The 12767-nt window shown below is 35.5% G+C and overlaps 1 protein-coding gene across 1 annotated transcript; it reads left to right on the top strand.

Moving 5' to 3' along the window:
- The first annotated feature begins 3187 nt into the window (after positions 1–3187).
- Positions 3188–10749, top strand: LOC109804633 (heavy metal-associated isoprenylated plant protein 45). The gene is made up of 3 exons (XM_020366466.3): positions 3188–4626; positions 10165–10237; positions 10339–10749. Exons 1-3 carry the CDS (start codon positions 4621–4623, stop codon positions 10533–10535), a joined length of 276 nt encoding a protein of 91 aa, XP_020222055.1. The 5' UTR covers positions 3188–4620; the 3' UTR covers positions 10536–10749.
- The last annotated feature ends 2018 nt before the right edge of the window (positions 10750–12767 follow it).

Genomic DNA, 12767 nt, shown 5'->3' with positions numbered 1-12767 from the left:
CATGACTGATTTCTCTGATAACAAATTAACAATGAATGGAATAACTGCAAGTAGATTGCAATATTTGTTTTGACATGAAACGCATTTCCTTGACATCACACAGATGTCATAATTGCTTGAGATTTCAGACATCAGGATATGCAGCTTCCGCACTATTGCAGTTAGCAACTTAACTGCATTAAAGGAATGAATATATGTTTTCCAAAATCTTGGGAAAATTTCTTCATATCTTATCTTTTTTACAAGTACAACGGAAAATAAAAACTAAATTTAGATGCTTTTCTGTTTGTTTACTTATTTTTCAATTATAATAGAAGCTTTTCTTTGATAATCTCATGTAATAAAAGGTTTGCATTAAAGGCCAATACAAGTAACGGAAATGAAACTTCATTTTTAATTAGAGAATACTACTAAAAACACCTTAGGAACTGAATCTAAACTTTGTCTTAATCTAAATTCCGTGCGGAGTTTTTAAATTTTTTATCCAATTTCTTCTCATTTGTCTATTTCATTTCTTGCGAGTCAAATATCTTCCTAATATTTTGATCAATTTGTCCACCTCTTTTATCTTGTTTTTTCTTAGTTGGGACAACATTGGAAGCGCTAGTTTTACTGCTTATCGGAAAATATAAGGATGACCGGAGCATGCGTTTCTAGTACGATGTGCCCTTTGAGGTGCTTCTAATGTAGTGAGGAGATTAGTCACTGCTATCGACGGTGATACTCCAGGGATAAACAAAAAAAAAATGAATAAATAGTAACTGTTTTTGCGCTATATGGGATTGTTTGTTGTGATCTGTTTGGGACTAAGTTTACTCAAAACTAAATGAATATAAGCACGCAGGTAAGATGTACGCTTAAACTGAGATTCATGAGGGAGAAAACACTCCCTATATTGCCTTTAAACATGGCTAGATGTGGCTGTGGCGTGTAGCAATTAAAAAACTACTGATCTCTCTAACCTTCCGTTCTGTTTGTTCATATGTATCCTGCTGTTTTTTTTGTCTTTTTCACATATATCACTCCTCTACGTGCACTTGAAGCTCGGATCCAAGTATTATGAATGAAAAAAATGTTACATTAAGCAAGGTTTCTTTTCAGAGACTAGTAATTCTAAAATTATTAGATATTTCACATTAATAACATAATTGTAAAATATAAAAATAAAATAACTGAGTGCAGGCAATCCACCTTCTATCCTCTAACCTCAGTTTTTCCATGTTCTCATTCTCCCAGAAAAATAACTATTGTGTGTGTGAACTTCCCTTGTTCCCCCTTTTATAATCGTGGTATGAAATCCTGAGATTATTGGCCCCACAAGAAGCCGACGGATTCCCTATTGGAACTAACTTAAAAAAGCTGATGTTGGTTCATTCAGAAATTGTATTTAAACTACTATTTAATTGTATATAATTATATAATTATTATTGTAGTTAAATCTACCTATAATGTAAATTGTAAAATAAGTTATTAGATGAAATTTTCAAAAACTAAAACCTTGTATATCAGAAGAATGCTATCCATACATTTTTAACGAGTGATTTTTTTTATTCATCAAAATTATAATGATAATGCTAAAATTCGATTAATATTATTCTAATATCCCATTACTAGGTCCACCATTAGAATGCCTTTCAAAATTAGTTCATTTTTTTATTTCTAAAATTTAAAATTAATTTTTAATCTAGAAAATAATTACATATTAGGCATAGAAAATTTGGAGCATGTTTTTGGGGTTGTGGCATGGCCCGAGAGGTATGGAGTTTGATATTACCTAGAGCAAAACTACAACTGTATTTTAACCAGGAGTCTTACTCTTGGTTGCTTTCTAATCTTTGGGATAAATCACTGATTGGAGGTTGGTGTTGGTCTCAAATCTTTGTTGTTGTTTTGGACAAGTTGTGGTATAGTAGGAATGAACTAGTCTTCAATAATGTGGTTGTGTACCCTTCTGTTATTAAATTTCGAGCTACTGCTTCTGTGGATGCTATTATGGGTAACTATTTGAAGGATAATAGGTTTTCTTATGATGATGGTTTGGGTCAGAATGTACACCAGGTTTGCTGGCACCACCCTGCTTCTGGATAATGCTACAATTAATGTAGTGTCTATGAAATAGGCGGTTGGAGGTGTTCTCTGTGATCATCAAGGGGTCATGCTATTCTCGTTTGCCGGAAAAATTGGGTTTTGCTTTGTTTTACATTCAGTTATGGGTTGTTTATATCGGGATTACTATTGCTTAGCAGACAGGGTTCTCACATGTTATTATTGAGTCTGATTCAACAAATACTATATCTCTCCTTCAAAAAGGTTGTACCACTCATCACCCTTGCTTTTCTGGTTCATAGCATTATTTCCTTTTCTACTACAGGTGCTGACTTGCGATGGGAGCATGTGAGGAGAGAGGCAAACAAAGTTGCTGATAAGTTAAATAGATTTGACATGTCAATGAATGACAATTTTCGAATTTTTAATGTTATTTTACCTTTCTTTGCATTCCTTATACAGGTTGAGTTCCCTTCTTTTTCTTCCCCTTGTGATTTTAATTGATCCTTGTTGGGATTTTCCCCTTCAATTTACCCCCCCCCCCCCCCCCCAAAAGAGAAAATTAAAAAAAAAATTAGAGGGATCAAGAACAAGTTTGGCCCAAATTTAAAAAATTTCAAAGATATTTAAGTAAAATAAAAACTCATGGTCATCGAATTATAAATTGTTATGAATCATACTTTCTTGATTTTTTTCAATAATTATCTTAAAAGTAATATTTATTGTGATTTTTGATTAGTTAATAATGTAAAAAGTTTGCATTAATATTAAGTAAAAATTGAACTGTTTTTTTTACACCAAAATTGAACTGTTTTAGTATTTATTGAAATTTATTAAAATTTACAAAATAAAATAAGTTTATTTGGTAAATTTTACTTATAATTTTACAAGTCTTATAAAGTTTCTCACAAAAAAAATAATTTTACAAGTCTTATAAATTTTGGTTGATAACAATGAACGTGCATGAGAATGTATTAAAGATAATAGTGATAATATATCCTTTTGTCAAGTGTTTGAAATTCAAAAGGAAAAATTATGAACAGAAAGTTAGTTAAAATTAATTTATTCTATATAAGAGATATAACTTCTCACAAAATTGACTAATTTTTAAAGTAAAGTAATATAATATTTTAGATTGAGATCAAACTTCAATTTTTTTATTAAGAAATATAAATGTTCAACTACTTTAGCAAATAATTTTTCATAATAACTTCTCTTATGAAAAAAAAAGAGGAAAATAATGTAGCAAAAAAAAAAGTTTCCTTAACTAAGACTAGCAAGTAGCAATAGTATTGAGCAAAAGAGAATCCTAAGACAGACATTGGAGGCATTACATGTGGGCCCAGGATCCTTTAACGTTGTAAATTAAGTGCATGAAGTTATCATCGAAATTCCAACAGTTTGTAACTTTGTATTTATGGTGATGTCAAAATTTTATTCTTTACACAAATAATTCTCTTTTAATGGGGTAAGATAGGGCCTCAATCCAAAAGTTGTGTGAGAAACCTCGTATACCGAGCATCAACACCTATATGGTAAGCAAAAGGACATGAACCAAATAAACTATACCAAACTTGTTGCTTGGTCTGTTTGCTGCTGTCATTCTCATTGTCTCCATAGTAGACGTTTCTATTCCCTTTCTCTTTTTCTGATCTGTACTTCCTTTTCCTTGCTAAATGTGTTCCGCAATCAACCAAATCAAATACCATATGTCAGATTACAAGAAAAGAATTAATGCACTTTATTCATGCACATATTGCAGACAAACCATTTTACTGTTCACTTGTTTGTTTCTCCTATTAGGCAAATCCTCGAAGCTAACATTACTAATCTGCATGTCATTTATATCCATCAAAAGATAAAATCAGTAAAATTCAATCTAGGCTGGACAAAATATAAAATTGCCAACAACCGGCAAATGGTTTAAGGTTACATTTGAAAGAACTTATTTATAATTTATTTTAATTCATGTAATAACACTTGGAACCTATATAAATATTTAGGAGAGTTTATGAAAATAAATTGTTACAAATCGAGAATTTAATTTGGTAATTGACAAATTCAAGATATAAGATATGTGGCAGATGTTCAACATGCTGTATGCACTTGTCATCAAATCCAAGATTTCTTATCTGATCTCTTTCTTTTTTCGTTTCCTCTCTCTGTCTCAGCTTCGGTCAAAAGGAAAAAAAGCCATGTTGGACCTGTCAAAGCCAATGATTTCAAATTCTCATACACTGATTACTTTGCGTGGATCCAAAACCTCGAGGCTCGTGTCGCATATTCTAAAGCTTAATGTGCCTCTGTCCCTGAAAAAGCTTATGGTTTTGCCTCATTCTTCTAGTTTAAACAGACATCAGACTCAAAACCCAAGACACCCCCCCCACTTAATGTTTCTTCTTACTTTAGTTGATCTTGTGTTTGGTTTGACATATAAATAACCTTGTATGTCTCTGTCTCATTGATTAACTCTCATTTCAATTGTTTTCAAATCATTCTGTCTCATTTTATCCTTCAGCCCTGCCCTTTCCAAATCATCATTCTGTTGCATCATTTCCTCTCAGCTGTGTTACCATGGAGGTATTATTCCTGTAACTTTTGTTAGGATCCCTCCTTAATTGGAGAGGTTCTAGAAAATTCTAGAACTTTCTAGAGAAGTATAGAATTTTCTAGAACATTCTAGAGAATCCTAGAGAATTGTAGAATTCTCTAGAAGTTTGTGGAATAGTGTGGAATCCTCTGGAACATTCTAGAGATGTGTGGAGCCTTCCGGAACCTTATGGAAGAGTATAGAAGGATATAGAAGGGAGTAGAGATTCCTGGAATGTGTGGAACATTCTAGAGAACCAATCTCAACCCTTGATCCCCACCATTCATTCTGAAGGTGGAGTAGTATAAATAGGGGTAGGAGGCTTCATTCCTATCCAATCCAAGCCAAGAGTGAATCCACTTCTTAGAGTGAGAAAGTAAGAAAGCCTCTTTGTGAGAGAAGAGAGATAGTCTCAAGTTTTGAGTGTGCCACCATAGAGTGAGTCTATTTTGTAATTACATTCTTGTAATCCTACTATTCTTTTGCATAGTGGAAGAATCTCCATATTGGAAAATTTAACTCGTGTGCTCCCATTACTACCTTTAATTTCTAAGTGCCTATCTTAACTTCACGAAGCGGGAAAGTCCGAGTTTTCCCAACAGTGGTATCAAGAGCCAGGTTCATCAAAAGTTGTCATTAGCTCGTGCAGTTCAAGATGGAGGACAACGTTGCTCATGATGGAGACATGTTCAAGCTTACTGCCAATAATTATTCATATTGGAAGCCAATGATGGAGGATCATTTATACTGCAAGGATTTGCATGAGCCCATCATCTATAAAGAGAAGGTGGAAGGCAAGAGCGATGCTCAGTGGGAGCTATTGAATCGGAAGGCCGTTGCTATGATCCGTAAGTACATCGACAAATCTCTCTTTGAGCATGTTTCTACATACACAAATGCTTATGAATTATGGGCAAAACTTGAGTCCATGATTCAAAAGAAAACACCTCGTAACAAAGCCAATTTAGTTCGTCGATTGGTGAAGCTGGAGTATAAGGATGGTCATAGTATGATTGAGCACTTGAATAACTTCAAGGGGCTTGTAAATCAATTAACCAAAATTGAGATGAAGATTGATGATGAGTTGCAAGCCCTTCTACTCCTTAGTTCCTTACCGGAAAGTTGGGATACGCTAGTAGTCACACTTAGTAACTCTGCTCCCGAAGGAAAGCTCACTATGGATGCTGTTAGTGATAGCCTTCTTGGAGAAGAATCGAGGAGAATGGAACGAGGTGAGTCTATCCATCCCGAGGCTAATATCATTGAAAACCGGGGAAAGAATGAGACTCGTGGACGTAGTAAGAGCCGAGATCAGTATCAATCTCGAGGTAGATCCAAATCACGCTCGAAGATTACATGCTATTACTGTGGAAGAATGGGTCATAGGAAAATGGAGTGTCGGTCTTTCAAGAGAGATCAGAAGGCAGGTACTGTCAAGCCAGACCAAGTCATCCCAATGAAGAAGCAAGAAGAAAAGACTACCACTGCCGTAGCATCTAAAGAAGATATGTTATATATCATTAGAGAAGGTAACATCCTAAACATTGCTTATGATGATAGCTCTTGGATTGTGGATTCTGGTGCTTCCTTCCATGTTACTCCTCATGGAAGTTTCTTCTCATCCTACCAAAGTGGTGACTTTGGTACCGTTCAAATGGGAAATCAAGATAGAAGCAAGATCGTCGGGATAGGAGACATCATCCTGACAACGAGCACCGGATGTAGGCTAGTCTTGAAAGATGTGAGGCATGTCCCGGCCATGCGCCTCAATCTTATCTCTGCTGGAAAGTTAGATGATGCTGGTCTGATGAATTACTTTGGTGAAGGAAAGTGGAAGCTCACCAAAGGTAGTCTAGTTATGGCTCGAGGAAAGAAAGAAGGATCCTTGTACGTAATGCAAGCTAAGCTTTGCAAAGGAGAGGTAAATATAACCACTGATGACTTAGAGGTTTGGCATAAACGACTTGGGCACATCAGTGAGAAGGGTCTTCACATACTCGCTCGTAAGCAACTCCTCTCTAATGTGAAAGGTAAATCACTTGATCCTTGTGCTCACTGTTTAGCTGGAAAACAACATAGAGTTGCATTTCAAAGATCTTCTCCGCCCGTAAGGAGAAAGAACATTCTCGACCTTGTACACACTGATGTGTGCTCAATGTCTGAGAAATCCATTGGGGGTGCACTGTACTTTGTGACCTTCATTGACGATCATTCAAGGAAGGTGTGGTTGCATTTGCTAAAATCAAAGGATCAAGTACTTGATGCCTTCAAGGAATTCCACGCTCTGGTAGAACGTGAGACTGGACGAAAGATCAAGTGTGTACGATCTGACAATGGAGGTGAATATAGAGGCCCATTTGAAACCTATTGCAAGAAACATGGCATTAGGTTAGAGAAGACTCCACCCAAGACACCGCAATTAAATGGGCTAGCTGAGAGAATGAATAGAACAATCGAAGAAAGAGTTCGCTGTGTGCTCTCTCATGCTAAGTTACCCAAGTTATTTTGGGGAGAAGCTATAATGGCTGTAGTTGACATTGTCAACCTCACACCATCAGTCCCTTTGGGTGGTGCCATCCCAGACGAAGTTTGGACGGGCAAAAGGGCATCATACAATCATCTCAAAGTGTTCGGGTGCAGGGCATTTGTTCATATCCCCAAAGATGAGCGAGCAAAGCTTGATGCAAAGACGAAGGAGTGCATCTATCTCCGCTCACCCAAGGATGAATTCGGCTATCGGCTATGGGATCCAATAAATAAGAAGGTGGTCCGTAGTAGAGACGTTGTATTCTTCGAAGACCAAACAATCGAAGACATTAAAAACTCAGAGAAGCCAAGATTGAGAAAGAGTACCGAACTCACTCCAGTTCAACATGAGAATAATGAGACACATCAAGACAATGATCCTGAAGAAGATGAGCCTGTGTTAGAGCAAAGCAACCAGGAGACTCATGATGAACCAGCTCAGGAAGATCCTCAATCTAGTTCTCTACCAGCACCAGAGCCGAGGCGTTCCTCAAGGGAAAGAAGACCATCCACTTGGTATAACACTGAGGAGTATGTTATGCTCACTGATGAGGGGGAACCTCAAAGCTATAAAGAAGCAATCAAGGATATTCATAAAGAAGAGTGGAGGAAAGCCATGCAAGAAGAAATGCAATCCTTGCATGAGAATCACACTTATGAACTCGTAGAGCTGCCAAAGGGGAGAAGAGCCTTAAAGAACAAGTGGGTATACCGGATCAAAACCGAAGATAACAACACAAAGCCTCGTTATAAAGCTCGGTTGGTCGTTAAAGGATTCGGTCAAGAAAAAGGTATTGACTTTGAAGAAATATTCTCACCCGTGGTAAAGATGTCATCCATTCGAGTTATCCTTGGCATAGCAGCAACTCAAGATTTAGAGATTGAACAACTTGATGTCAAGACGGCGTTCCTTCATGGTGACCTAGAGGAAGAGATCTACATGGAGCAGCCCGAAGGATTCAAAGTTCCAGGCAAAGAAAATTTGGTGTGTCGCCTCACAAAGAGTTTATATGGCCTTAAGCAAGCACCTAGGCAATGGTACAAGAAGTTTGAATCCTTCATGGCAGAACATGAATTCAAAAAGACAGAAAGCGATCATTGTGTCTTCAAAAAGAGGTATGCAAGTGGCGACTTCCTCATACTTCTACTCTATGTTGATGATATGTTGATTTTTGGACAAGATCGCATAAAGATAGCTGCTTTGAAGAAAGATCTAAGCAAGAGTTTTGCCATGAAAGATTTGGGACCGGCTAAACAAATCCTTGGGATGAGAATAACTCGTGATAGATCAAAGAGACTGTTGTGGCTATCCCAAGAGAGATACATAGAGAAAGTGTTGGAACAATTTAACATGGACAAATGTAAGCCAGTTAACACACCACTTGCTGGACACTTCAGGTTGAGTTCGAAGCAAAGTCCCACAAGTGAGAGAGAAATGGAGGAGATGAAGAAGATTCCATATTCATCTGTAGTAGGCAGTCTCATGTATGCGATGATATGCACAAGACCAGATATCGCCTATGCAGTTGGAGTCGTCAGCCGCTTCTTAGCCGACCCCGGGAATGAACATTGGCTAGCGGTCAAATGGATCCTCCGATACTTACGTGGAACTTCCAAAAGATGCTTGTGCTTTGGAAAAGGGAAACCTGTGTTACAGGGATACACAGATGCAGACTTGGCTGGAGATATTGATTCAAGGAAATCAACATCTGGATACCTAACTACTTTTGCAGGGGGAGCCGTTTCTTGGCAATCAAAACTGCAAAAGTGTGTCGCATTATCCACCACAGAGGCGGAGTACATTGCAGCTACTGAAGCTTGCAAGGAGATGCTGTGGATGAAGAACATGCTTCTTGAGCTGGGAGTAGAACAAGAAAGGTATGTGGTAAAGTGTGATAATCAAAGCGCAATATACTTAGCAAAGAACTCAAAATTTCATTCCCGCACGAAGCATATTGACACAAGATATCATTGGATCCGAGAAGTCCTCGAGGAAAAGAAATTGCATCTTGACAAGGTTCACACAGACGAGAACTGGTCAGACATGATGACCAAGGTAATACCGACAAAGAAGTTTGAAGATTGCTGTCAAGGTGCAGGTCTACTACTGCCCCCCAATTAAGTCGGGAGGGGGAGATTTGTTAGGATCCCTCCTTAATTGGAGAGGTTCTAGAAAATTCTAGAACTTTCTAGAGAAGTATAGAATTTTCTAGAACATTCTAGAGAATCCTAGAGAATTGTAGAATTCTCTAGAAGTTTGTGGAATAGTGTGGAATCCTCTGGAACATTCTAGAGATGTGTGGAGCCTTCCGGAACCTTATGGAAGAGTATAGAAGGATATAGAAGGGAGTAGAGATTCCTGGAATGTGTGGAACATTCTAGAGAACCAATCTCAACCCTTGATCCCCACCATTCATTCTGAAGGTGGAGTAGTATAAATAGGGGTAGGAGGCTTCATTCCTATCCAATCCAAGCCAAGAGTGAATCCACTTCTTAGAGTGAGAAAGTAAGAAAGCCTCTTTGTGAGAGAAGAGAGATAGTCTCAAGTTTTGAGTGTGCCACCATAGAGTGAGTCTATTTTGTAATTACATTCTTGTAATCCTACTATTCTTTTGCATAGTGGAAGAATCTCCATATTGGAAAATTTAACTCGTGTGCTCCCATTACTACCTTTAATTTCTAAGTGCCTATCTTAACTTCACGAAGCGGGAAAGTCCGAGTTTTCCCAACAACTTTTAATCTCATAGACTATTACATTGTTCATTCAGATATTATCTCATTCTCGCACATTTGGCCTATAACACTTATGCTGAAAAATATACAAGATTAGGTGTTTTTTAGTTTATAGAAGTATTATAGGGGATGCTATTTATTAAATTAGTGAATGAAATCATGCATACTCCATCAAAAAAATATTACCAGATGAACTAAAAGGGTATCACCATGGCCTGATTAATTGGGAAATAATATTAGTCTCATGTATACAATGTTTTGCTTTGCAGGTTGTTGAGCTAAAAGTGGAGATGGTTTGTATACATGAGAAAAGACTAAGGAAATGCCTATCAAAATTAAAAGGTTAGTTTAATTGAAAGAGATTCATTTTGCTAATAGTGTCGCAATAATTATGAGTTGGTTGTTGTATTAATGCGTGGCATTGTTTGTGGATCCACAAACAGGGATAGAGAAAGTGGAAGTGGATACTAACTGTCAGAAGGTGGTGGTCACAGGATACACACACAAGAACAAAATCCTAAAAGCAATTAGGAGAGGGGGTCTCAAGGCTGATTTCTGGTCTGCCCAGAATGAGTTGCTAAATGCTTATGTCAGTGCCAATTATGCCAGTTTGAGATTCAACCCCTTTAGCTTCTTCTAGTTTTTCTCATCCCCAATTCCACCAAATTGGATATACTTTTTTCTTTTTTGGGGGGCTTTTTCTTTGGGCTTTAATATCTTCTGTCCTGTGTGGGATGATAGATATATACACTAGTTTGTAATCATTTTGCTTCTCATTTCCATACAAATCATGACCAATCACAATGTGCAATGAAGATATTTTAGAAAGTGTAATAGAGACATATCCAATTCAATTTTGAGGCCTCTAGTGTTACTACAAATTTCAAACTCTCACCCTTTGTCTGCATCTGGCTGCGACACATAGGGCAGATTGAATTTAAAAAATATAACATAAAATAAATTACAAAATGAGCATTTAAGAATCTGTTTACTTAAGAACCTAAAATATTGGAGTACAGTTGATTAAAAAAATAAAATACTGGGGTACAACAAGTACAACTGCCTTCTAAAATCGCATCCTTCTTAATACCCCTCATCAACACCTACTAATATGTTAACCACTACTAGACCAACTCTATACGATTAGCACATGTTTAAAGCAGTAAGATACTCTCACAACTTTTGCTTTAATTCTTCTATTTTAATTATAAGTTGTGCCTTTTTACCCCATAAAAAACTCGTCAAGTTGAGAAGCAGCATGATAATAATGAATTCATACCATCTTTTTGACTGTTCTATTGATGTTTAGTTGATGAGTCAACTGCTAGGTGATATGTGATACCCTTTTTGACATTACTCCTGTTTGAACAGCATTTTTCTATTCATAGTGTTATCGACTAATAAGACGACACAGCAGCAATGTTTGTTATAGGATGGTGCATTTGATCATTTACTTGATCATTTGGTAAATAATAATTGTTTTTGTTTTTCACTCAAACCACACTTTCTAATTTATGTTCAACTGAATGCTACACTCACAATCTTAAGGTAACACTGATTCAAACACTCACGTTTAGCAAAATGGGGTTTATAATTCTTGTAGTCTGATTCGGTCACGCATTGTACCATGCACGCAGTCATTACAACTTACTTAACCCTACTATGAGTGATATTATTACACAATACACACTATCACTCCAATTGTAATTTAACTAATTCTTGTGGTTCAGATAATTTATATTTCACTAATTTTAGTTACCGCCAATATATCACTTTTAGCACTTACCTTTAATTGCAAGTTATATAAAAATAGTAATACGTAACGAAGTAAAATTTTCGATCCATTCAGAATTCTCAAACAGTGACAGTGCAAGCTTAAGCAATGACTATTGAGCTCTAATCTCTGATAAGTTGTAAATATCTTCTGTAGCTGGATTTAATTATCGGCATAATCCTTTTTTAATTTTAAAAAAAGTTGACCCAATCGTGAAAATATGTTAAGTTTCAGTTCAGATCAATTTTAATATAAAATTAAATTTATTCTAATTAAATCCATTAAAGAGTAATTTAAATTAAACTAATTGATTCAACTTTTGTAATTTTTCATTTAAGGGTTTGATGGTAAAGTAAATAATGTCAATTATTAATAAGTATTGATTTCTCAACACCTCTATCTATTGTATGTTTACATTCAATTTCAATCAATAATTTAAGATTACTTATTGTATTCTTTACAATTGTATCAATTACCGCACAATTGTTACAGCTTAATTAGAAGTTTGGGATTTTTTTTTAAAAAAAATAGAAGTTTGGAATTTCAGATCCGCATTGAATACTCGAAATCCGTGGTCTCTTTTAAAAAAAAAAAATAGTTCAGATATTTTTGTTTAACATGTAATTAATATCAAATGAATTAAAAATAAATCAACTACAATAAAGATGAATTTTAAATATCAAGTATTCACATTTTTTATTTTTCTTTATTTTACAAGTAGGCAATAAAAATTACTTTATCTCATTTTTTATTTTTTAAAACACGAAAGTATATAGTAGATAAACATGAGAAATAAAAAAATAAAATAAAATACAATGTAGAATTCTTTTTTATTTTGCTTTATTTTACAAGTAGAAAATTAAAAAATACTTTATCTCGTTGTTTTTAATAAAGCTTATTTTTTATTATACAAAACACGAAAGTATACAATAGATAAGCTCATAAACATGAGAAATAAAAACAATTTTAAGGTTTAAATTTAATTAACTTTAAACATACTAAAATATTAAAAGGCAACTTGGAGAAATATGACCATAAAAAAATTAGTATTTAAATTTAATGTATATTCATGTATTTGGATTAAATTATATCAGTCTT

Source organism: Cajanus cajan, chromosome 2, assembly GCF_000230855.2.
Source record: "Cajanus cajan strain Asha chromosome 2, NIPB_CcT2T_4, whole genome shotgun sequence".
Lineage (NCBI taxonomy): Eukaryota > Viridiplantae > Streptophyta > Magnoliopsida > Fabales > Fabaceae > Cajanus > Cajanus cajan.
The sequence above is the reverse complement of the archived record's forward strand: the minus strand, read 5'-3'. Positions and strand labels throughout refer to the sequence as shown.

What these genes read in the sequence shown, in the direction of transcription:
- LOC109804633 (XM_020366466.3), top strand. An exon ending in ATGCCTATCAAAATTAAAAG is followed by an intron (nt 10,238 to 10,338) that starts GTTAGTTTAATT and finishes ATCCACAAACAG; the next exon opens with GGATAGAGAAAGTGGAAGTG.